General features: G+C 43.9%; 1 protein-coding gene across 1 annotated transcript; it reads left to right on the top strand.

Moving 5' to 3' along the window:
* Positions 1-2862: 2862 nt before the first annotated feature.
* On the top strand, positions 2863-25118 carry LOC129381420 (uncharacterized). The gene is made up of 6 exons (XM_055064279.2): positions 2863-3592; positions 5497-5573; positions 10524-10650; positions 12813-12886; positions 15959-16094; positions 23394-25118. Exons 1-6 carry the CDS (start codon positions 3471-3473, stop codon positions 23968-23970), a joined length of 1113 nt encoding a protein of 370 aa, XP_054920254.1. The 5' UTR covers positions 2863-3470; the 3' UTR covers positions 23971-25118.
* Positions 25119-26335: the final 1217 nt, after the last annotated feature.

The following is a 26335-nucleotide window of genomic DNA, read 5'->3' on the forward strand; positions in this document are numbered from 1 at the left end:
GGTACCGCATGGGGGAGAATTGGCTGAGGCTGTCTTGGAAAGCTGGAATTACGAAGAGCACCGCCAAGGGCCATGCAGTGGTCACATGTCGATACTAGTGAACAACAAGAAAGACTGTTCCAATAATTTCGCGTGACATTTAATGTAGATTCCGCTGTTTGTACACAATGCTGCGGTACCCGCACAATTGGCTCCGTAGGTGCCTATGTGTCGGCCGGTGTTTGGTGTGCCACCACACCAAGGACTCCAGCTCATGGAGATCGGACCTTTCCTTCCCTCATCGCGAACGACTCAGCCATGTCCGGAGGAATGACGATCAGGACACTTGAGCCCATGCTTAGTGCCAGAGCCTTTAAGGCCCCTGGTCAGAAGCACCACACGTTTTTGGCTTAGATTTCCCGCATAGCCCGACTTATGCAACCGTAATGTGTACCGGGAAACGTTGGCGGCGAATGCTATGCGCGAAGACGAGCCTTCTGCCAGAATCGCCGCCTCTTGCGTGGACCGATCTTGGAGGTTGGGCACAGCAGCACCAAAAAAGAAAAAAAAAAAAAAACGAAAAACGCAATTTCTATATTTCCGCTATATTTTGCATGTTTCTTATTTCAGTCACAGAAAATTCAACATGAACGGCACGCACTGTCGGTGCTTAGTTCACGACATTTGTTTGTCGGCTGTCATTCTGAAAATTCTGTGGAATAACGTTGTCAAGAATGTAGCACAAGGTATAAGCAACCTAAGGGATATAACGGTGTTGCAGCCTAATCCCCACATACAACAAGTCATACTGCACGGCGGGGTATGTACATGTGCTTCAATATAAAAGGAACAAAATGAAAAGCGGTTAACCTAGGTACCCAATTTTTATGAATGATATCATAAGAAGCCAACAAACGAGGATGCCAAGGAAAACACAGAGAAATTTTCTTGTGTTTAGAAATTTAATTAAAGAAATAATAAAGTAATGCAGTTGAAAGTGACTGAAGAAGCAACTTGCTGCAGGTGGGGAACGATCGCACGTCTTCGCATTATGCGTGCCGTGCTCTAATATATAAGGCTATTTTCGATCACGGGGGACGCCGGCGCGGAAAGCCGACGACGGATTTTGTGTAATACGTACGGGGCGCTTAACTCTGTCCTGTTAAAATTTCTAGATGCTGAAACGAAAGACAATGCACGATAAAAACCGGTTTCCTGGGGGAATGAGGGTTGCACAAAGACACGAAAGGAACAAAACAAAACCCTGCGCATACTTCGTTACTTCGTCGATACCCGAGCACGAAAACTTTGATCGAATGAAAAAGGTAAGTTGTAGAGTACTGCATAAGGGCAGGCTGAAGAGAAAGCTGGTGAATGTTCCAATAGCCAATCTTCATCGCAATTCATATTTTTGGTGAGTTGGGCAGGTAACCGTGATGTTAACTATGGGTGCGATATGCTTTTCCTTGACAGCCAAAAATATTTTTTACGCAGGTTTGTATAAACTCTGTTTAACACGCTTTGCAAGCATCTACTTCATGGCAAAGAAATACAGACACTACAACCATTCATTTTCCAAGTAAGATATCGCATCAATTACAGTATTTGCTAGACAGTGTCACGCAGCGGCAAAGGTGTTGCATAGGTCAAGTTAGAAATTTACTTACGAGCTTTACGTAATTACTTGATCAATGTCCAGCTATGCTTGCACTTGATAAGAATGTTCATTGACAGATTTACTTAGAAAGCACTGAATAAAACTAGGCACGGTAATTAATACCGTTCCGTTTAGTATTTGGAGCAGATATCACTCTACGAAGAAACACACTGTCACGTACATAGTTTCCGAAAGGAATTCAAAACCAAAAGCATACCCGTATCAGGCAGTAGCAAGAAATGAATTGCTTGAGGCAAAGCGCAAGAAAGATACGTAAGACGACAGAAGTGAACGAAGACAGCACTTCCCTTCTGTTGTCATGCATGCCTTTTCACGCGTTGCCTCAAGTTTGGTGGAACCAGCTATAGCCCACCCGTCTGTTCGCTTGAAGAAATCAATTAGTGGACTTCGCTTGTATCACGTAATAGGCATCTGTAGGATTTCTGTGTAAAACCAGTAAATTGTCAGTGCAGACTGTTGTCCTTCTGAAAGACTGCTTCGGCTCTTGTGCTGCAATCACCCCTTTGGCGAGACTTTTTATTCTTCTTCAAGCAATGAAAACAGACAAAATTTACATCATCAAATTGCGTTGTCTGAACTATTAGCTCAGTAAAATCACCAGTTGATTCTCAGTATATATAATTTCAACTGGCTCAGCTACAGCAAATACAAATAGCATACTGAAAGCTGCACGATGTAGAACAAGCTCAACAACGATAGACGTCTTAACATTCCTGGATTTGTTCTCAATACATTCATTCGTGTTTGCAGCGGCGGAAGCTTTTGTGCCACAAGCATTTTCGTGAAACCCTGGAAGCACGAGTAAATGACACCTTGCCCCCTTGTAATTCAAACGACGGTGAAAACATGGACGTGAATCCACTGACGGCGAGAGTACAGGAAAAACTGATTCGACTGCTGATTCGGCTTGTTTGTGCTCGCGGCCACTTATTTCTTTTGGCTCCATACTCTTAATTATTATAAAGGTAGCGAAATTGGTCCTTTGTAATCAGTTCTCGGTTAAAATTTGACCAAAACAAACATTATCGAGGGGCGCATTGGGCAGCAACGTATTTTGTTTAACGACATCAGCGTTGGTCATGCTTGGTTTGAAATGCAATTTACAACATTGGAGCCATCACGCAAAGCTGTCGCCAGTGTGTGGGGTATGATTGAGCTACGGCTAGGCACGACGCATGAGCGTTCGTTACCGAAGAAGCGCGGGAAGTGCGAAGCAGTTGAAGTTGTGCATTGCTAGAGGTTGGTGAAGACAGCACGGCAATTTGTGGGCAACAGAACAAAGCGAGCGCCACTCGTCAGCAGAGAACCACCTGCCTGATTTCAACTGGCCCAGAGAATGCCACAGCAGTCAGCAGAATTGCAGCATCTGGTAGTCATACGCTAGTACGATATAATTTAGCTTGTTAACCCCCGGCACTTCCACGAGTGCTTACACGAGCAACAAGCTCTTACCAGTAGGATATGTATTTGAGTGTGAGAGGAGCATGAAAAATGCAGCGATATCGTCAGATAAATGTTTTTTTTTTTGTTGTTGTTTTGTGTGAGGATTAGTTAGGGTAGATTATTCTGTGGAAAGATAGCAAGGCTTATCGGGGCGCCTCTGCTAGCATTCGAAAATTTTCACAGTCGCGTCAAGCTAGTGGCGCACTCAAATGTCTCGTTTTTTCCAGCTGTGCGATATTACTTTAACCGAAATCCTGAAGTGACAAAAGCTTTATTAGTGTTCTTTCTTGGCATTGAGTGCGCATGCGCGGCGATTTGACACTGCGCATACCTGAATACACGCCAGTTACACGGCATCGAAACATCGGGCATGGCTGATGAAAGAAGCTACGAATACACGCCTCCTGAGTTTAGTATGACGGACGAGACAACTGCAAGCACAAGCTGTGACGGTACTCCGGGCGCTTCATCTGCTTTGGACGCCTACACCACGTAAGCTTTAGCGCTTGTTAATTTTCCATTCAATACAGTTACCCTTTAACACGACCTATATAATAGGCTTCTATATCTGTACATTTGTTTCCACCTAAAACGGGTCTTTTTGGCAGCAAACTTGAAATCTTAAATCGGATGCTTTCTTAGATCTTGACGCGTCGATGCACTGCTGGTGCGAAAATATTGGCATGTTCAGTGCAAGTCAGCAGTTTAGCGGTCAGGATAATATTTCTCAGGACATAAATCTAACCTACTTAAAGAAGAAAATATTTTTCGATGATTGATAAATATTGCACTGCACACCAGCCTTGGGATATTATATCTGGCAGTCCCGGCTCCAAGTCCAGGGGCAACCACCGAATTTTGATGAAAGCACACTGCAAAAAGGCCGGTGATTGCATTTGCGATCGTTACATAAGCTACGGTAGTGAAAATTGATGTTCAGTCCACTAGTGTGGCATGCGTTTTATCAGGTCGTGGCTCTTGCACGAAAAACTTCGGAATTAGTTTTAACCGCAGGGAACACTTCCAGTGCCGAACCATCTTTTCTAGACAACTCGCCAAATTGAACAATAATACTGCCATTTCTCAATTTAAAAAAAAAAAATGTGACGATTTGTGTGCTGCCCGCTCAAAGCTTTATTTTTTGAAAACACAATACCTGTATATGAATGGCAACAACTTGGTTCAAAACGATTGCTCTTCCGTTTTCACGTGTTGTTTAAGAGCAACAAATGTGCGTTAAAGAAAAAACATACTTTTCCCGCTTTAAGTTGTTTGGTCGATATAGGCATTTCTTTGTTTTTAGTGTTTTTGACAAGTGAAGTTTAGATTACTGGGTTTAAATCGCTTTTTTTTAAATAGCGAACGGGGGTGACCCTAAAGCACAGCCATGAATAAGTGGAAAGTCATGGTATTCTACGGTATAGCCTTTACTATTTGTGAACAAATGCAGTAGCACGTCGCATTTCAGCTGTTTTCTTGCTAAGCATTGTATGGTTATTAGGACACTTTTCTTGCTGTTCTCACAATAAACTTTATCTTTCAAAGAATGCTGAGGTAGGCTCCAGCGAATGACATCGAAGTAAAGTTAGCATCGCTTGAAAACAAATATTTTAAAAATTAAAAAAAATTATGGGGTTTTACGTGCCAAAACCACTTTCTCATTATGAGGCACGCCGTAGTGCAGGACTCCGGAAATTTTGACCACCTGTGGTTCTTTAACGTGCACCTAAATCTAAGTACACGGGTGTTTTCGCATTTCGCTCCCATCGAAATGCGGCCGCCGTGGCCGGGATTCGATCCCGCGAAAACAAATATTTTTGAACACCATTCTAGTTTATTATTACTTCATTCGATCTCGTCATTTCGTTCCCAAGTGTTCAAATTACTTGGCCCAAAGTCAGAAATCAGGTTGTATTCTTCAGAGCAAGTCTTTTGTGCGCATAACTTTAAATAATACCTACACTGCGACATATTACTCATAGCTGCCGGATCTATGAGTCGTGATTGTAATTGGCTCGAAAAGGTCAATTTCACCACGGCTATACCGAATCACATCAGGTGGGCACAAATGGGAACTTCTAAAAATATTATTGCAGATTTGCATAATAATTGCAGATTGTATCTGAGCACTCTCATTCTTATAATTGTCTCTGACTTATTGAGGTAAAAAATATGTTCCATGCATCAAGAGTTTATTTCGAAATTATTGTTAGGATTCTAGCAAAGTGTGCCGTTCATCCTATGCCAGACAGCAGTCATTGATGAGAAGAAACCATTGCAAATAGCGCGTTTACAAAACCCGACTTTATTTTTTTGAACTTTGTTTTATTAAAACATAAATTAAACCATTTTCGTCACAGCTAGTAGTTTTCTGATCAATACTTCATTAATTTCAGCATTCCTGATGACGCCTGGAAGTACCCTTGGAACACACAGCCCATGCCGATAACCGACGGGACTTACAGCGTCGAAGGTACGTAGGCGATGGCCATTTGCCACCGGTGGAACTTGCGAAGGCATTTGACAACAAACGCAGGAGATGGCGCCTACGGTTACCGTGGTAGCGGTACGTTTATTGCGTATAAGAATGCACTTGACCAGCGCCGTCAACATGGTTTCCGCGTGAGCCAGCATAAAACTCTCCTTACTGGGAAATTGTTGTTTATCTGAATATATGCAAACTCATACATAACTAATGCAGTAGAAGATTTTCAATTATTGTTTTCTTTTATCGGTCAGCTGGTAAAAGACGCTCCTAGATAATGGCAAAAGCCGAGATTGTTCATTTCATGCAGTGCCTAATTCACTCGTAAATGGAATCATCACTTGACCATTGCTTTACAAGTTTATTTGCCAAGCAGAATCTCAGTGGGTTTGCCCTGCTCACATCCTGATGTTTCCCCTGAACCAAACTTAGTAGACAAAGAAAATGTTTTGATGTGAATTCACAGTAAAATGTGCAATTAGTACGGCGCTTCAGATGTCTATACAGGAAGGTCGTAACTGTGCTCTGTCCCTTTTTCGGCACAGTGCGATATTCGCTCACCCATAGCGTGTTACGGGCAGCCGACATATCCCGCTGCGGCAGAATGCAGCGGTTACCGCATACAACATGGGGCACCCGAAAACAGTTTATATTGGAGCTCTTGGTTCTTTCATACCAAGCATACCATGTCGCATCCGCAGCAGAAACAACCTTCACAAATTTATGAAAATGTGACGCAACGAAACACAAAATTGCTGGGTTGTTGTTCACGCTCTGGTGCCATAAATCTTTAACAAATACCTCAAATCAAGTCTAGATAGAGACTTCTGCCACAATATTTGTGTTTACAGAGCACAAATCTAGGTACACAATGATTTTTTTATTTATTTTTTTATTCAAAAGAACCTTACAGGCCCTATGGCAGGGCATAAAGTAAGGGGGGCATATTAAATAGTAAAGGTATAAAGTACAAATTTCCAACAGGATCAGTGCTATAAAAAGATTACTGTGTTACACAATATTGAAGGCACTAGGAATACAAAGCAATATCTGAAGGCACACGAACACTTGTTACTGTTAACAGAGCAAAGGAAAACCGTTTGTGAAAATGATATACAACATGGCAAAAATGCACGATAACATACACTAGATTGGTTACTCGTGAACGGTATTAAATGGGAAAAGCATGAGTAACTGAGAGCGGAACGTGTCGGGATTAGATATGGAGGCTATGCTATCGGGGAGGTCATTCCAGAGACGAATGGCACGTGGTAGTGCAGATGAATTAAATGCATTTGTTCTACCGTATATGCGCATGAAACTGAACTGATTATATAATCTGCGTGAAAAAGAGTGGGGTGTTTGTAGTTGTAACCGGGTTCGTTTATTAGTGTAAATATATTTGTGGAATAAGCAGAGAAGAGCGATGTGGCGGCGGATATCTAAAGGCGGCAACAGTAGGTCTAGTTTAATTTGTGTAATGCTTGAGTTTATGCTGTAGTTACGGGATATGAACCGGGCTGCTCTGTTTTGTACCATTTCCGTCATATTTATTAGATAATTTTGATGAGGAGAGCAAATTGGGGAGGCGAATTCTAACTGTGGCAAAATGAATGTTTGGAAAGCGAGTTTTCGAATGTTTGGCGGCGAATTTCGCAAGTTGCGTCGTAGATAGCCAAGAGAACGTGATGCTTTCGCGCATGTAGAAGTGATGTGTGGGGCCCATGAAAGATTATCTGTAAGAACAACACCAAGGTACTTATATGATGAAGTGTGGGTAAGCATAGTGTTATTAAGGTGATACGAATATTTAGAATTTACACATTTTCGGCTGAAGCACATCACCTCACACTTTGTAAAGTTTAGTCATGAGCCATTTGTTACACCAGTTAGCGATAAGGTTAAGATCTGCTTGAAGTTTCAAGTGATCGTCAGTCGTGTGAATAGGACGGTAGATTATGCAGTCATCGGTAAAAAGGCGCATGCAGGAAGTAATCTGGGTGGGTAAGTCGTTAATGTAGATTAAGAAGAGTAAGGGGCCAAGGACGCTGCCTTGTGGCACACCAGAGCTAACAGAAGAAGACGGGGAAGAGAAATTGTTAACAACAGTAAACTGTTTTCGAAAAGAAAGAAAATTACGAATCCAGGATAATGTTAAAGAGTCAAGTCGTAGGGCAGATAATTTAGAAATTAGGCGGCAGTGGGGCACGCGGTCAAAAGCTTTAGAAAAGTCAAGAAAGATACAGTCAGTTTGAAGATTGCAGTCCATGTTAAAGTGCAAGTCAGTCGTTAGTTCAAACAATTGCGTGTTACAAGAAAATCCCTTCCTAAAACCATGCTGATTAGAAAAAAAGAAATTGTGAGCTTCTAGGTGGCTGTACACGTGGGAAGTGATTATGTGCTCGAGCATTTTGCAACATATGCAGGTTAAAGATATGGGCCGATAGTTGTCAGGTGTATGAACATCTCCAGATTTGTGAATTGGTATTATTTTTCCTATTAACCAATCGGTGGGTAACTTTCCAGATGCTAGGGATTGTTGAAAAATATGGCATAAAATCTTGCTTGAGGCAGTGATGGTGTTTTTTAAAATCTTAGAATTAATGTTGTCAATGCCGGCGGAAGTAGATATTTTGAGGTTACTAATGAGTAATTTAACGGCTTCAACAGTGATATCGATTGGTTCCATGTATGCGGCATCAAGTTCCGGAAAAGTTGGAACATTGGAAAAGTCCTCCTGAGTGAAAACAGATGAAAAAAACGTGTTGAATACGGTGGGGCAATCGGCGCTAGAAATAGGTATGTTTTCTGTTCCGTGCAAAGTTATGGTGTTAGTATCTCTTGTCGGAGATATGGTTTGCCAAATTTTTTTGGGATTGGAAGTTAGCAGCGATGGTAGGTCTTGAGAGTAATATTTATCTTTGGCGGAAGATATCACTGAGCAGTAATTGTTTAAACTGTCTTTGTATATCTGCCAAGCCTCAGCAGTGCGCACGCGTTTAGCCCTGTTATAAGAACGCTTCTTTCTATTCCTTAGTTTGCGAAGTGACTTGTTGAACCAAGGGCTGGATTTGTCGTTAGTTATGGAGACTATCGGGACGTAACGGTCTACTAATGCTGTTAATTTGTCCCGGAAGAGCACCCAGTTGTCGTTTACGGATCGACAATGAAATGAAGGTAGTAGCACTTGGCAAAAAAATTCTTCTAGTTGGGAGGTAATCTCATCGTAATTTGCTCTGTTATAATCGCGAATTTGTTTAGTTGTTGTGCCAGACACGGGTTTCGGGATGCTAACAGCTAGTTGGATGAGGTTATGGTCACTAAAGCCACTCATATTTGAAATGGAAGTAATTGTGTCAGGAGCGTTTGTGAAAACCAAGTCCAAGATATTGGAAGTGCGTGAGTGTGCCTATGTGTCCTATGAGTGTGCCACTTCTTCGAAATTGCAACGAGTTGTTAACAAGGAAATCTACGCCAAGCTGAAACAACGGCATTCCATACTGAATGTTCTTTTTTGTAAGGCGATTAGCATTCCTTGCATAAATCAAGCATCATTCGTTCTGCCAGTATGGTCGCCATCTCTTTCGCCAGCCTAATGAACGTTGCGACTTTAATGGCGCGACTGATAAAATTTAGAATACCAGACAATAAAAGTTAGTACCTTAAATTACGCCTATGCAGTCACACTGTAGTTCCTCCGAAGTCCAAGATGATGAAACTCAAATCTTTAGTTCCAGTGGTTGGGAATCCGCGTTTAATCTTTTCTGTGATGTAGGAAGGCGCGGAGACTCAGGTATGGGGCTTGAACAATGACATAAACATTCTTAGCCAACTCCCTTCCCGCCACTTAATATTGTAAATAGAGGTGTACAACACTGCGGTGGGCTCCTGCAGTTTTAATGCCAATTCAGTCGCGTCGATGGTCATGCTGACGACGGTTCTGCCGTAATTTCCACCTTTCTTTTAGGTCTCTTGCATTTTCTTTTTTTTCAATTTCACGCAATTTCTGTGCAGTTTAGGGAAGATGTTTACATAGCTGCAATACTTGCAGCGCTATCCATACAGTCCGCACCTTTAACGCGCTTTTACGCTTTCCCTTGCACCGTTTAGTGGCATTGCCCCATGAATTAATACTTCCGCATTTCTCTGCAAGCTGATGTGATGTCTGCAATACGATTATTACATATACGCATTCAGCAATATTTTGACAGTTGCCCTATAGTCTGTTGATGGCCTACACAGGACCATTGGCGAGAAGTGCCATGTTGGCGTTCGGAATGAGCTCCTAAACATGCATTGCTTACAGCCGGTGCTTAAGACGTTCAGCTACCGGACTCAACAAACGGGTTTCGAAAAATTTTCTGAAAGGCGAGTACGTCGTTGCATCACACACCTATCTGTCTTAGTTGACCAACAAATTAAGGGCATGCGTCAAACAAACAATTAAAATCTCTCGGCAAAAATGCGTCCTTTCAATTTTTCTTTGTCGTTCTCTGCGACGGGCTATGTCTGCTGCTTGTAAGAGATGAACAACAAGGAAGAACTTCGTTAGGCATCTAGTGTGCTTATTTCTGAATAACACAGCAAATATAATGGGTGCAGAGACCGACGCACAAGAGACCGACATGTCGTTTTTCACTTCGAACACTATCGTGTTCTGCTCGCGGTTTGACATAAAACATGCTAATCTTCAAAATAATCCAATACTGCACAATCTTGATAGTGCTCCGCTTTCCCATCTCCACAAAATTCTTGCATGCATACAAGAAGGTTGCAAAAAGAATAAGCACCGCGTACGGAAGCACAACAGTAAAGCTTCTTTACCACTGAAACCTTCTTGCCTTGCACAATAAGCATGGAAATGGAATATCCATTTCCCATGAATTTCCTTTGCACTACGGTGAACGAACACCTTTACTATACTTTTATGCCATTCAGGTGACGCTGAAAATGGCATGACGAGTTACCAGGAACTGGGGTGCGTCAGCAGCATCGAAAACGCAAGGCCAAGCACAATTCGAGCTGGCATGGATGCAGCATCAGCCAATTTTGAAGACGGCGCCACGTAAGTTCACATTTAGAAAACTTCCATTGCAAAGCAACCCAGAGACAACAGGGATGGCTATCCGTGTAACAACTATGGCTCTATTCGGTAATTTCTCCTTGGGAGGGCTAGCTCTGATGGCTGAAACATGTATTGCATTAGCAGTTTTGAGCGTTCTGACGGCGCAGCCTGTCTTGACATGCTTCATCGTTGCAACAGCGCCACCGGACACGGACAGAGTAAGGAGGGAAAATCACACGGCAGTGTGCACAACCCATGGCGCAACCACGAAGCTACACAAGCTCGCGCGATTTTCCATCCTGTTAACACGCTGGAATGTTTGGCACACTTCCAAGTCTGTAACCTGCTTACTCACGAACCATTATGGAATATATAAAGATTGTGAAGGAAGGATACTCAACTAAGGCTCATAATATGAAACGGGGATATGCCAAGTTTACCGAGGCAATGCACCATGGGTACGCCGTCCGTAAGCAGAGTGTTCGAAATTAAACTGAAGGCGACCACTATGGCGTGCGTTATAGGGGTCGACGAGTGGGGTTATAGCGGTCAAATTCCGTGGCATACGCGGCAGCTGCATGCCATGGAATAATAAGTGGCTTCCTTGTTCTTAACGTCATTCTCTAGACATTTCTGCCGTTGGCTTACAGCATTCAGAGTCCTTTTATTCACCATCAAGAAATTCGACTGCCTTAAGGCGACTCTGCGATAGGAATCGTAGAGAACGTATACCTTTGGGCATGCGTTCACGGAATGTCTCATTCTTGAAAGCGAATACGCAGGCGAGTTTTCCCGTACTCGCACAAGTTCTGTATATCGAGTATTTTTCCGGAAGATAAATCGTAGAAGGCGCTTAAGCCCGTTCTCTTTGTACCTTGCAAACACAGGAGCCATAGTGGTTCTGACCTATATAATAAACTCGCGCTGCACCGTTTTCTTGCATGCAAGGGAGTGCGAGATGTGGTGATTTAGGATGGGCATCGTTCTCGCAGAGCCAGGACATCATCAATGCCCGCCTGGCGGGTACAGTTTCGTCCTGTATGATGGTTACCTTTTTGTACTAAATGAGCACGTGAAGAGCTGTTTTTATTGATAACACACAAAAAAAATATTCAATCATCGGGACTCCTGCATGAATGTACAATTATAATAAAACATACAGCCCCGGCGAGTCGCTCAAGTTGGAGAACAGACGAGATTTGCTTAAGCACTGCAACAGCTTGTTAGCGTATGCTTATGTACTGCACTTAAGTAAACTTTATGGAAGTATGTAATGCCGATCAATGAAAACATTTTACAAATATTTATTTTAAGAACTTGTTGTATGTGAAGCCATGACTATGTTTCAGGCCATGCCACGTCTCGGATTCCCACATCCCGGCATTCTCAAAGCAGCAGACCACCCGTTAGGAAACTTGCATAGGTGGTGGAGCCAGATTTCCCAGTAGGTGATGTGAGAAACTTTATGATAGGGACACTTTATGATTGTCACGACACATGTGTTGCCCAAGCAGCTCCCGGAAGTCACGTGAACTTCTGCGGGTGGGAGGCTGACCAAGAGACTGCGAGCAGAGAACACCTTGGCACACACTGGCTTCTAGCTCACCCAGTGTTGTAGGTGGCCTGATGTGTGCTTGGGAAATCGCGTGTAATATGGAGCCACACTCGGGAACAACCGCTTCGGGACAAGCAGCTCTAGTCTCCTTTGCCTATACTCCCCATCAGGCCATCGTTGTGACCGCGGGTATTCGAGGCCATCAGGATAAGTTTGATGCCTGTGACTAGACACATCGTACAACAAATGCTTTTTTAATATACTGGTTATTACTCAAATATACAGTGTCTATAATACTGCGAGCCTTACTTTTGTTAATTGTTCTAATGTCTTGCGATAGGTGTATCACCTACGCACTTCGGCGAAGACTCCGTCTATAGTGGCGCAAGATATTTTTAATTTTGATCTCATACTTCGTAGCAAAGTGCCTCAGAGCAGCATTTGGGTATGCCTGAAGGATTCTGGAAGCAAGCGTTTCGTCAAACGGACTTGTCCTTGTAAGTTGCGTTCCCTTGCCCGAACGTGTGCTTGAGCGACAATATGTCTTCTACGAGTATTAACCACCCCGGGCCTCAGTGTTCACACGGATATCTCTCCTTTGTTCTAGAATTCCTGAGACCACCTTCGTTGACCCACCGAGGAGGCAGTACCACCCGGCTCATAGCAAATCCACCGTCTGCGGTAAGTGTAGGTAGGATTTCAGGCACTGGTATGCGTACGCCTCGCATTGCAGGCTATGGAGTAAGCTGACGCCTGCTTCCGTATCTACAGCCAATCTACACGCAGTCTACGAGGCCAATATACGCTGTACATTCTGGATGGCTTCTTACTGACAGCATTGAACTGTTGACTCTCGGAATTAGGTTAATCACTGCGCCCATAAAGCTTCTCGTCCGTGTGCGATTCCATACTAGTCTCCAGGACGGTTCACCGATTATCTGCGAGCAATCCCTTTCGCACATTTGACGGGGATAAGAAAGCGATAGTTGCATTTAGGAGAGTAGGGCGAAAAATGAGAGCCACAATGCAACATGTTTCAGAAGACCTTTTCTGGATATGTGAAAAGCGTTAGTAATGCCTGAGAAGCAGGTAGTCGCAGTGTGCTATTAGAGATATCGTGTCGACGTTGCAAGAAAAAATATCGACCGTAGTAAGGCTCTTAATCATTTGCCATTAGTTGCAGTACCTTTTGGGGGGGATCTGTATTGGAGTGGATAACTACATGATAAATTCAATGGGGTGGCGCTTCTTGTCCTGACCTTCGACGGTACATAAAAAGAAATGTGCTGGAAGATAGTGGTAATTACTCAACGTAACGGCGAAATAACAGACGCTAACGAAGACGTCTTACGACAGGGTATGTACTGTTGGCGTCAAAAAAAAATAATAAAAGACGCGATCCACAGGGTGAGTAACTGAACGTACTTTTCGCGCGTTGTCATTACCATTGGCATGGTGCCACGTCGGGTTTGAGACGCTGCACGATGATGCTCCCCCTATACTGCGGGACTTCCTTCCATGTTATGGGTATCTGTTATTTGAATGCGAGAAAAAAATATGAGGACATGGCAATGATGGAGGCGTAAACGTTTCGTTTAACGCCTGCATCGCATACGGTGTCACCGAAGTCGGCTCATACTCGTTCTATACTTCAATAATCTAGGTCCTGTTTTCTTTCATTTTTTTCTTTCGCGCTATCAGATATGAGAAACAGAACATAAACAACAATATCGCAGTATAGGGGGAGTGTCCTCCCGCAGTGCTGTCAAACTGGTTGCCTGCGCCTTTCAATCGTGATCACTGAAACATACCTTCTGTTATTAGACCACGCGCTCCACTGTTCGCGTTTCATTTAAAGCCAGTCGAACTTGGCGAGCCAGGCATATTATTTGTGTTCGTCTGTTTGGCACCATGTAATTGTGAGTCGCGAATCTCGAGTGAAACAAAACATTCTCTAAGTTTTAAATGCAGGGTGTGCCAGCTAAAAGCAACCGCTGATTTAAAAATGACCCAGCGAGCTATGGGTTTGAAACTAACTCAGTGCTTTCACACCTAGCACACTCCCTGGTTTTGAAAACATTGGTTGCGTTTAGCTGGGAGATCGTACATGTCACTGAATTCAAATCAACAAATCATTTGGCCTATTTTGTGGAACTTTCTCATCTAAGTTTCTTTCTTGCGGTATGTATGGGAGAACTGAATGGGCTCCAGGTAGAGGTGATGTAGAATGTACGGATCTTCCTAATTGATTTTAGCCAAAGGAAAATCGAAAATATGCTTTTACGAGTAAATGTACTCGAAAATTTCGAAAGGATATTTTAGCAAGAACGAAAAAATTCAGAGTAAAAAAACAAACCATGTTCGTGATTCCATCTGCATCGAACCATCGCTAATAATGTGAGCACATTTGCGAATTATTAAAATAGCCTGTAATTAACCTTTGACCTTTCCTTACCGATCTGAGCAATCTTCAAGTGGCACACGTAACAGCAAGCTCGAACTTGCGTTTTCTTTGTCTATTTGTCCGTCAGTTCTAATATGTGATTTGTGACTAGGCGTTACCAATTTCACGTTGTCATACAGTCTGCAATATGTCAGGTTCATATTGTTATGTATCATTGATAAAGCTATTCTAAATAATCACCAGTCAGAGTAAAGTGATTGCTCTGGCTCAAATGTGTCGGAATGTTCCACTGCGCTATCGTGTACGTTCTTCACTAGAAACGACTTAGCCGAGCATACCAACAACTAGCAAAACCTCGCTTAACCTCGCAGAGCCTATAAACCTAGGCAAGGTACGTAAAAGCTCGCTGATCAAAAGCTCCGCTGTTGATTACAGCCTTGCACCAGTAGTGCAAGTTGCGCTCGTTTTTTTTTTTTTTTTTGTAGAGATAAAACCTGTTTTACAAATCTGGATGCTACCCTAGATCCGCACTTGACATGATCAGCTATCCGAAGCTAAGGTGAAATTTCCAAACAAAAAATTGTTGGCCTCCGCCCATTCCACGAATGTCTATAGAATCATAGAGAACCCCCGTGGGTTTCTCAGAATAAGAGCTTTGCAGTAAATGAATGTTTTTTTTTTCTTTTTACAGCATGCCGGATAAGCACGAATTTTCCTTGTCTATGCGGATGACAATTTTCTCTTACGAACCTTTCACCGCCTTTCGGGATCAACTGAATTGTCAAGAGTGCAATTTCGATCAAGCGATTTAGAATTTAAAAGATGCAGAGTGCACTTTGATTTTTTCACCTGTACCTAAATGACAGCCGATAATTGTCGGAAAACCTTTGGCATTTAGAGACCAAAACCAGCCATTCGTATAAAATAAATTCGGATAAAAAACCCCGTCGATAAAATCTATTCCGCCATGACATTTTTCAATAACAGTAGCGAACCTGCTTGTACCGAATGGTCCGTGCATATGACATCTATCACAGAGTAGCCAATCAGAGCGCATATCCACAGTCACAACGCCACAAGAAGCGACAAAGCAAAAATGGGGCATTGCAAAATCATCCAAGCCCTTGTCTAGACAAAAAAAGCCGGTAAATAAACAATAAACTCCCAAAACGCATACATGTCTTCGTCGTGACATCACCTTGTGGCTTCCTGCTTGCATGAAGAGGCACTTCAGACGGCATCAGGGGTGTTGGGTTTCTTGGCATCAATAAACTACGAAAGCTTCTCGCTTCCCGCGCGTTCCTAGCCCAGAATGTCGCGCAGTGAGGAATCGGCACCTCTGATTTCAGGACAACCAGACAAGCCAGAAAGCGGAAGCTCCGGTTACACGATTCCGGTCAACAGCAGTGGCGGCGACGAAGCAGTGGCTAGTGAAAGCTACGTTGGCATGGAAGAAGCATCGGGAATTTCGCGAAGCGACCCTAGGTGAGACAAATTTTTCTAAGAATGCCATTATTACTAAATTCCAGGAAAAAATATGCTCGCACTTGCAAATTTTGTGAGTGATTCAAGTTGTGATAATGGAAATGCCAGATGTCAGCTACTGTTCAGACAATATGGCGCTCGCGTAATCGGAAACCTTCAGCTGAGGCTCTACTACCTAGGTAGTACATGCGAACTGAGAAACCGCCTTGCTCTGCAAACATAGCATGAACTTTGGGGAAGTGAGTGGCATTTAAAGAAATGTGATAATATAGGTATTGAAGCAATTGTATTTTCAATTTATGTCATTTACTTAAGAAAAAAATGCGCGGATGCCTGAAAGTGCAATATCTCGGCTGTTGCTCATAGCACGCTGCCTTTCGGGGGCGTTTGCGTCAGCATGCGTTCGGTGTGTTGCGTCACCACGAAACCGAGCAGATGTGGGTTGAACCCTCCCGCCATTAGCGGTGCGCGGCTTCGCTGAGTTCAGAGAAAAGGGTAGCCTGAGATTGGAGCCAATGCAGGATGTTTGGACCGGCATGGCGCTTTGGTGGAAGCAACACACCTATTTGCCTCCGCTTCAACTAGACAGCAGCCCCGGACCGACACATCTGAGCGACAGCAGTGATCACCTTTTACTGTCGGTCCTCTGCAACCCTTTCTTTCACACACATTTTACATCTTTCCTGTTTTCTATTCACTTTTCGTCACTTCCAGTTTTTAGCCATCAAGGGTTACTAACCTTGGGTCTCGTCACCGCGGCATTACCGGAAACGCAAAAATTTGTCCCTCGATCAACACCACATCCTTAAAGAACTTGTGAAAAGAAATGTTATTGTAATAAAGCCAGCAGACAAAAGGCGGCGGTATCGTAATCTGTTCTATAGAAAAGTACAATAATGTGGCGCCCAACCACTGAGCAGCCCCACCCATTACACAAAACGTGACTCTATCCAAACTTCAGATTACAGCAATACTGTGCTAAACAAAATAGCGGAGCTCATATCCAGGGAACTAATCACGCAATCTGAATATCGCTTCATGATGCCCAAGAACAAAAAAGCAGACCGCTTTTATCTCCTCCCTAAAATACATAAATATCCAGTCGAAAAAATATTTATAGCAGAAATCCCAGGTCTGCCTATTGTGTCTAATAACAACACACCTACTGAGCCAGTAAGTTCTTAAATCACCACCTGTCAAACATACCCACGACCCTCCCATCTTTTGTTCAAGACACGCCACACTTTCTTCAAATTATTGGCTGCATCGGCGCCAACCAAATTCTGTCCGACCACGCTATTCTAGTTACTTCGGATGTTTCTGCCCTTTACACCAATATACCTATGACTGAAGGAATCGAAGCTGTTTCTAAATCCCTCGCAATCAATCCCCAAGCGCGCGCTCCTGAAGTTTACCTGTCGCTGCTTAGGTTAGTTCTCACGATCAACATTTTCGAAATCGATTCTATTCACTACCTGCGAACTTTCGGCGCTAGCATGGGGGCACCATTCGCTCTCACGTATGCGAACATTTTCATGGGACAGCTTGAAGCAGACTTGTTGAAATTCTACCCTTTGAAACCCCACACCTACCTCCGTTACATTCATGACATATTTATAATATGGGAACATGGCACAATCACGTTAACTGACTTAATGAGCCATTTCAATTGCTTTCGCCCGAGCAATAAATTTACTGCTCAGCCCTCTCGTACTCAGGTCAACTTCCTCGACACGGTGGTCTACATAGAAAACGGAAAGCTGAGAACGACACTTTACCTGAAGCCTACGGATAGCCAGCAATATTGAGACAACAGTCATCATCCGCGACACTGCAAGCAAGGAATGTTTGTCGGACAAGCGAAACGAATACGAAGTATTTTCAGCAAAGACTACGATTATATCCACCACCTAAATTACCTTACAACGCTAGCAGAAAGCGACTATCCCCAAGTTTCTCTCGATAGAGCTTATGAGGTCGCGTCAAGATTGGAGTGACAGTCGGCATTGGCGAAGTAACAGCCTACACCTGAATCTTACCGACCACCGACCTTTATATCAAAATATTCCCATGCACTCCCAAACAAAGAACCTCCTACGAAAATGTCACCCAACATTATCAAGTAACAAGCGTCTAAGAAACGCGTTCCCGAATGTACCTAGGGTACCTATCGCCGCAACAGGAACATTAAAAACATGTCAGTGCACGCAAAAGTCAGCCAACAGCATTCCGCCGTAATGAAAGCATTTGTCGCCCCAGGAGCAACACCTCAAGGCACCTTCAAAGTGACATTAAATTAATAGCACCACAAATAGCTGTACACACGAAGTCAAATGTAGCTTCAATTGTACAAGTACGCATGTGAATTATATGCTTCAATGTTCCTTCTGTAAGAAAAAAATATATTGGTGAAACAGGGCAACCAATGAACGTCAGATTAAGCGGACATCGCGCGGACACAGCTAAAAAGCTTCCCAAAGACGTCGCCGAGCATTACCAACCAGGTCATAACTTTGAACTTAAACTGTACATCTTGCAGTCAAATTTCAGCTATGAACAAGAAAGAAATTACAGCGAATCATACCCTATCCATATGTTCAAGACATTGAAACTAATAGGCATAAACGTTTCAAAGGGAGCTTTACATATTCGATATGCTAAATTTCAAGCTATAGGCAACAACACTTAGTTTGCTTTCTTAGCGTTTCCTTGCTTGTTTTTCTCTTTTTCTTTCTTACCTTTTTTCCTTCCTGTTTTTTGCCTCTATTTACTTGTACCATTTCAGTATATTGTTTTTCCTTTTTTTACGAGCACCGGTTTCTGCCGCTCCTTCAGTTATCTCTTCCAGAGACAGGATAGCCTACGACCACTAGTCAAACAGGTTATAGAGGGCTGCTGTGCACGCCGTTGACACGCCGGCTGACATACGGGCGTTGACGCATGATTGTCAGATGGCCGTGTCCCTCGCCTTGTCCACTGCACTGCTTTATTCGCAATTCGACACGCTGACACACCTTCATTCGTTGCCGTGCCCACCCTCCTTAAGCCCTCTCCCCTTTAGAAGAACGCCACTTCTATATACTGGGGCGAGGAAAACATATGCCGTCTAGAAGAATACAAGTTCACTTCTCGAAACGTTGGCTCCTGCTTTCACCTCGTTCTCGTTTTGCCGATCGTAAACGCCCTTGGTTACACATATTGGGTTGTAGCACAGCTGTAGGACTGGCGCACAAAGATCATGGTCCTTTCGCGACCACTTGTTGGGCTCCGTGGTGCGTAACTGATATATCAGCAGAAAACAGGCATACATCTATGGCTGAGCCATTTACTTTCCTCTCACCCAAACAATACAGGGCTGATCCATGATGTTTTGCGGTTCTTTGGCAGCGAAAAAGAAAAGCTTTTCTAGATATCATGTAATGCACAGCTACAAGAAGGAAAATACTGTCTGAATGATTTCCAATTTCTTCTAGCAAAACGTATTAGGCTCTCTAGAGCCACAGTATAAGATCACGAACACGGGTAGCGGTGACATCCTGTTAGAACTGCGCGACAAGAATCTGTACGGAAAGCCATCTAACGCACCCTCATTCTTGGACATTCTATCGACTGTAACGAAACAAGGCACAATGAAAGCTTTTCGAAGTGTCACATCAGAAGATGACGTTATTGAACTGACTGACGCAAAGCTTCTAGAAGGATGGAGAGACAAAAAACGTAATTAATGCTCAACGAATACAGACGTCAATGTGCTTGTCTCGATTTCGCCTGTGCGAAGACATTCCACAACTATACATGTAGCTTCAAGTAATTATCTGTAAGACTTCACACAGAAATTAAAAGACGGGAACAGATAACGCAGTAGGACGTGTAGGGGGAGGATTTTCATAGCAGGAAAGTCTAACCGAAGACACTTGCTCTGGGCTACGCTCTGCGCATGCGCGCACGTTCTCGATCGCCTCAGTGGTTCAGTTAATCATGCGGAGCTAAAGGGCACTCTCGTCTACTTTCGCGCAATATTTTAAAACACTGAGAGAAACAAAAGGCAAGGATGTTAACCACAAGCACGTCTGGTTTGCTACCCTGCCCTGCGAAAAGGGGGTATAGGGATGGAGAGAGCACAGTTTGGCGCACGGTGGTAGCTTCTCACAGTCTACACACGATTCACAAGGCCTGTGGACTTGAGGTATTTCAAGAGCACTTTCGTAGCTTTCTGTCCCATAAATGCGAACGTCCAGGGTCCAAGGATCTTCATTACTGAAAATGGTCTGGAGTCCAGCTGGCTTAGTGCTGCCCGGAGAACTTTGCGCTCGGCGTCGTATTGGGGAGAGATGCATCAGATGTGCTCGATCGTATCTGTGGTTCCGCAAGAGTTGTACATGAGCGTATCCGCCATTCCAATGCGGTACGAGTAGGCCTTCGTAAATGCCACCCCGAGCCAGAGACGGCACAATACTGTCGCCTCAATACGCGAAATTTTTGATGGCACTTGTAGCTTTAAGGGTGGATCCAGCCGATGAAGATGACACGTCGGGAGGTTGGGAGAATACCAGTATTGGTGTGTCATAGCTTTAGCCACAATATGAAGCATTCTTCAAGCGTCGGTTCTTGATAAGGGGATTGGAACTGGTCGGGCATCCAGATTGGCTGCCTCGGCAAGGTAATTACCAGCAATGCCGGTATGTCCAGGTAGCCACTGGAATATAATTTCATTCCCTGTAGCGATCATTTCATGGTGATGTTCTCTTATTTCATATGCCAGCTGCTCATGAGTCCTATGATATATGGCAAAATGCACTGAAGTGCTGCCTTAGAGTCGCAAAAAATGACCCATTTCTGAGGTGTCTGTTGCAGGAGATATTTGACAGCAACAGGCAGAGCCACAAGCTCTGCTGCATTTGATGTTGTCATGTGGGATTGTTTGTCATGTGGACTGTTTTCGTAGCCGGAATGCCAACGACAAATGAAGAGGTGGTAGGTCAAACCAAACCATCACTATAGGTGTGTATTCGTGACCCGTATTTCTCATTGACTTATAGCAGCGTGATCTGTTTCAGAGCTGTTGTTGGGTGATTGGCTTTGTTCTTCCTATCCGTAATGCTTAGACGCACCCCGAAGCTGTTGTAGACACCATAAGGGCAGTGACATTCTTGCTGCTGGTATGTATCCTAATGAAAGACAATCAGTATGGCTGATTATAACTTCAGAAAAGGTTGCGCGCGGTCTCTGCGATGGCAAGAACGCCGGCTGATGATCAGGGACGCAGGAAAGATGGCGGATATGCATCCTGAGACAATCCACAGCAACGCATGTTGCAATATAATGATCCTTGGCGAGCACGATTGTTGGAGCTGTTGATGCACAGCGAGGAATGCTTGGCCCTGTAAGCTCTACAATGAGCGAAATTGACTTGCACGTACTGGTCACACTGGAAGGCTGTGGTGTAAATAGTTTTTGAATAAGGCTCTGTTCAGCTGAAGGGTGGAGCTTACAGATGTGCCCCATGTTCTCCCGCATATGAATCTCAGACCCTGATCAATCGACAACAGCTTTTTCTTCAGGTACGTGCAATGAGGGCTCCGGGAAATGGTTCGGTACATTATTACACCCAAGAATCGATGGGTATTTCCATAGGTGATAGTGTGTCCATTAATGGACACTGGGTATGGTGTCATAGGTTTACGTGTGAATGAAATCAATTCACATTTCTATGTCGACGAAGTCAAGCCTTGTGTTTGAAGGTATGCTGATGTCAAAGTTGCTGCCCGCTGCGATCGCACGCGAACTTGCAGGCGAGTTACCGCAGTAATCCAACCGCAGATATCTGCATATATCGAGATGTACATTGTTTTAGGTACAATTTCAGCTAGCCAAATCAGTGTCACATTTAACAGCGTGGGACTGAATACTCCTCCTTGAAGCACCTCGTATTAAGTTTAATATTCAGCTGTGGCGCTACCTTCTGTTTGTACAAATAACTACCGGCGAGTTACATGGTCAGATAACCAGCAAAACATGCGGCCGCCAATTACAATAGTCTCCAGGGAGTTGATGACGGCCTCATGTGCAACGTTGCCATATGCGCATTTCACGTCGACAACGAGCGCAACTGATATCGCTAACGGCTTTTCTCGTGTTGCACAAACGTTGTTACATCAATGGGGCTATCAATTGAGGAACGACCCCGACGAAAGCCTAACATGGAAGCTGGGTAGATATATACCCGGAAAAAGCGGCGCTAGTCCAGAGACGCAAAAGGTATCATGATGAGGCTCATCTGCGTAAGGCAGCAAATATGTAACAGCTGAATAATAATTGAGAAATGAAACGAAGGAAGGAAGTAAAATTAAATTATATGGTTTTACGTGCAACACCACTTTCTGAATATGAGGCACGCCGTAGTGGAGGAGTCCAGAAATTTAGTGCACCTGGGCTTCTTTAATGTGCACCTAAATATAAATTCACGGGTGTTCGCATTCGCCCCCATCGAAAAGAAGCCACCGTGGCCGGGATTCGATCCCGCGATCTCGTGCTTAGCAGCCCAACACCATAGCTATTAAGCAACCATGGCTGGTTAAGAAAAGAAAAAAGAATGAGAGAAACAACGATAGAACCTTTAGGTACCGCATTAGCTTCTCGCGTGTGTCGTTGATGAGGACGACATACAGCGTCATATGCCACAGTGACTGGTTATGTTTTGATAGAAGTCTGACCGTCCGATCGCATAACTAACTGCATCACCACGAGTGCCGCAAGCTTTCGCCTTCACTTGTTAAAGAAGCGTAACATGCTGTTGAACTTTTTTCCACTCTTTTTAACATACAAGATGTCCTAAAAACGCAGACGTATCTTAGCTGATGCAAAACAGTCTATTCTTTTGACTGAATATTCCATCTGAGCGTGTCCAAGACGCACGTTTATTTTAAATATTTAGACTTGCTGAGCTCCTTACCAAACCATCACTGATAGCCATTTCTTCTTACACGTACCTGTTTTATTTAGGATATACATAATGCAATAATTAAAGTGTTGTTTGTATTTCTTCCTACTCCAACTGAGATCGTTCTTATTTTCAAGTTTAGCCACACGCACCACAAAAGGCCGCAGTGTTGAAATTGTGTTTAACTCGATCCCTAATCGACCGCCAAGATTAAATATAGCAAGTTAGCGCTCAGGTTCAGAAAGTCGCCTTACCATTAGCGCGCGTTTTAGTTTGTCAGTCTCTCGATTGGCAAGAAGTGTTTTTATCCTCCCATAACAAGTCATCCGTATTGAGCTCCTTTGTGCGTCTACTTGCAGGAACTCCACTGCAACAGGAGGAAGGAAACAGCGAGAGTTGTGCGGTATCTGCGGCAATGCTTCGAGCAGACGGGGCGCCTCACAGGGGCACGCTAACGAACACATGGTCGACACAGCCCACTTCTGCAAAGCATGTGATCAGTCGTCTGTGAAGGTGTCTAAGTCTGTAGATCATGGCCACAACCCTACTACCAGAAAACACAAATGCCTAACCTGTGATAAACTGTTCCACCGGGCTGGTCATCTAGTTGAACATTACCGCACACACACAGACGAGAGACCCTACAAATGCGAAACATGTGATAAAGCGTTCCGACGGGCTACTCATCTAGATAGCCACAAGCTCACGCACACAGGTGAGAAAGTGTACATTTGTAAAACATGCGGTAAATCATTCACGCGGGTGGCGAATCTCCTAAAACATGAGCAGGCTCACGAAGAGGAGAAACGTTGCGTATGCCAAAAATGTGCTAAGTCATTCAAAAATGAATATGATCTCGAGAGACATGTAGACTCTGAATGTGGAAACGACGCTTTCGTAGGAGAAATCTTTGATCGATCCTTTCAGAAGAATTAAAATATCTGTCGTCACCGCCGAACAAAGCACGTGGATCAAACACCATATAAGTGTAAGCAGTGCGGATGTCGTTTTGCAGACAAAGAAACACGCGATAGGCACGTGTGCCAGAAAGAATGCAAGATGTGAACAATGCTGTCTGGTTTTCTGAAATTACGTGGCAAGAGGTCGTCGCCAGGGTGTCTCAATGTCGAAAAATAATGCCGGTGCTGGCCAGCGCTCACTGTTCCATCAACTGCGTTGTTGGTGAACGTTTTTATCAGTGATTTGAAGACAAACCCTAATGGGCTGCATGTTTTTGTTTTCTGTAACTAGATGGGTTAAATGTCCACAAAAGATCTTAGACTCCACATTCAGTTAGGGAAACTATTGTGCAGGTGCTTTGACAGTGTACCAGCAAACAAGCTTTTTTAAACCATATTCCTAGTTATTTTAGTAAACAGAATGGAATATCTCTTATTAGGAAGCATTTGAGAAAGGAGGTACTGTGCTCTTGTCAATCAAAAGTAATTTCTGCCATTATTCGAGGTCGAAAGGCCAAGTTACCTTCGAGAGGCAGCACATGTAGATGCTTTTACGAGAAGGTACAGCAAAATTGTGCGCGTATGAAAATTATTCCCTCGAAATTTTGTTCTTTCTTTGGTGCGTGTATTCATACCGCAAATGTTTATTCTATACCATAAACTAAGCTGATGATGGCAGTCACACTGTATTAGATTCAAATTATTTAGGTGTTCACAATATGATACGGTTTCCCACTAGAAAATTTTAATTAGTCATGTTCTGTTGTGGAGGAATCTTTGAAGTTTAAGCGGCTGTTTCTTATCCACTCGGAAGACGTCTGTTTTGACTCGCACTGCTGTCTGATTGCAGCCGTGGATTCTTTTTTAGTCTGATGTGACAAAGCTCTCTGTACAGTACAAATGAAGGTTCGACAAGTGTGTTTTCACATACGTTTACACGCTATCTTGAATATATTTTTTATCTGAACGCGTTTCACCGGCAAATCACCGGTGTATCAGAACATTGTCCATCTTTCTCACCGATTATACATTTTTTCAATGCTGCAGTCAAATCTTTTGTAGTCAAATTGCATGCGCAATGCGAATAAAATTGTGCATCCTTAAAGGCATGCAAGAACCAACGAATATGCTAGAATCTTCAATGAAACATGCATGAATATCCCATGATCGTTACCGCCTATCACTTATTGGACGATCGGCGCATACTCACGGAACTATCTGCGCGAGTGCAAATCGTTTTGTGCTTTCCCGTCCACGAATAGAGAGTTAGATTCGTGACTCACGGTTCTTGCTAGTGTATTGTTCAGCGTCGCTACAACGTGGCTTCTCGTCGAGGTGTTTCGTTGTGACCGGATACAGCCTGCAAACCATGAAAACAACGTAAGTATTGTCAACGGCCAGCGAGCTTGGCGCAACCCAGGACTACCGACCGAGTACGGTCGCCAGATCGAGAATACTAGGAAGATTATAGCCCAGTCAGCAGTCCCAATGACGATACTTGTGTCGCCAGCAATGATCGCGTTGTAACAGCCAATGGAGCCGCCGTTCTTCCAGAGATCGTCGATTAAGACCCGGAAAGCTGGCTGGAAACCTACGCAGGAATCTCCACGTGTAGGAATTGAAAGCTGTGTCAGGACTATTTTTCTATGAAAGACACTGCTAGGACGTGGTTTGAAAAGCGAGGGTGCAGGGTACCAGCGTGGGAGCTGTTTTGCAGGGGCTTCCTATAAGCATTCACGAGGGCCGTGCGCAAGGAGCCGGTCAAAACTGTGCTATAAACCTGTGTGCAGCTACCGAATGAGCACATTGCAATCTTCACGGAAGATATGACCGGTATGTTATTCACGCCGACCCGAACATGTCCGCGAAGAAAGTGTGCTTCGTCATGCGCGGTTTGAGGCAAGAGCTTTACGCCAGACCGACTCTTAAACTTTGGTCAAGACCGTCGCGAAATTTCTAACAGAAGCCACATCGATAAGACGCTGGAAATGCGTACTCGGCAACATAGCTACCTAGTTCTTTCGCTGAAGTGAAGAATACAGGCACAGGCTCCGACATGCTCCCAAAACTCATTGGAGCCGTTGTAAGCGAATTAGCACGGAGAATGTTTTGTTCGACGCTGTCTCAAGCAGCCTTAATTCCGGACATCGTCCGAGGGCATACTCAGCATTCATTATGAGTGCATGGGTCTTCGCAGCTCTAGCAGGACGTCATGACCTACGTCGCTGTCGTCCGACGTCGACGTCTCCCTCCATGCCAGCAACAGAGTGCTGGAACTTATTCCGTCTCCAGTTGCAGCCACCTACTTAGCTGGCCACCAGCTCACTCAATTCCCCGAGAAA

The sequence above is a fragment of the Dermacentor andersoni genome, unplaced genomic scaffold (assembly GCF_023375885.2).
Source record: "Dermacentor andersoni unplaced genomic scaffold, qqDerAnde1_hic_scaffold ctg00000033.1, whole genome shotgun sequence".
In the NCBI taxonomy this organism is placed as follows: Eukaryota; Metazoa; Arthropoda; class Arachnida; order Ixodida; family Ixodidae; genus Dermacentor; species Dermacentor andersoni.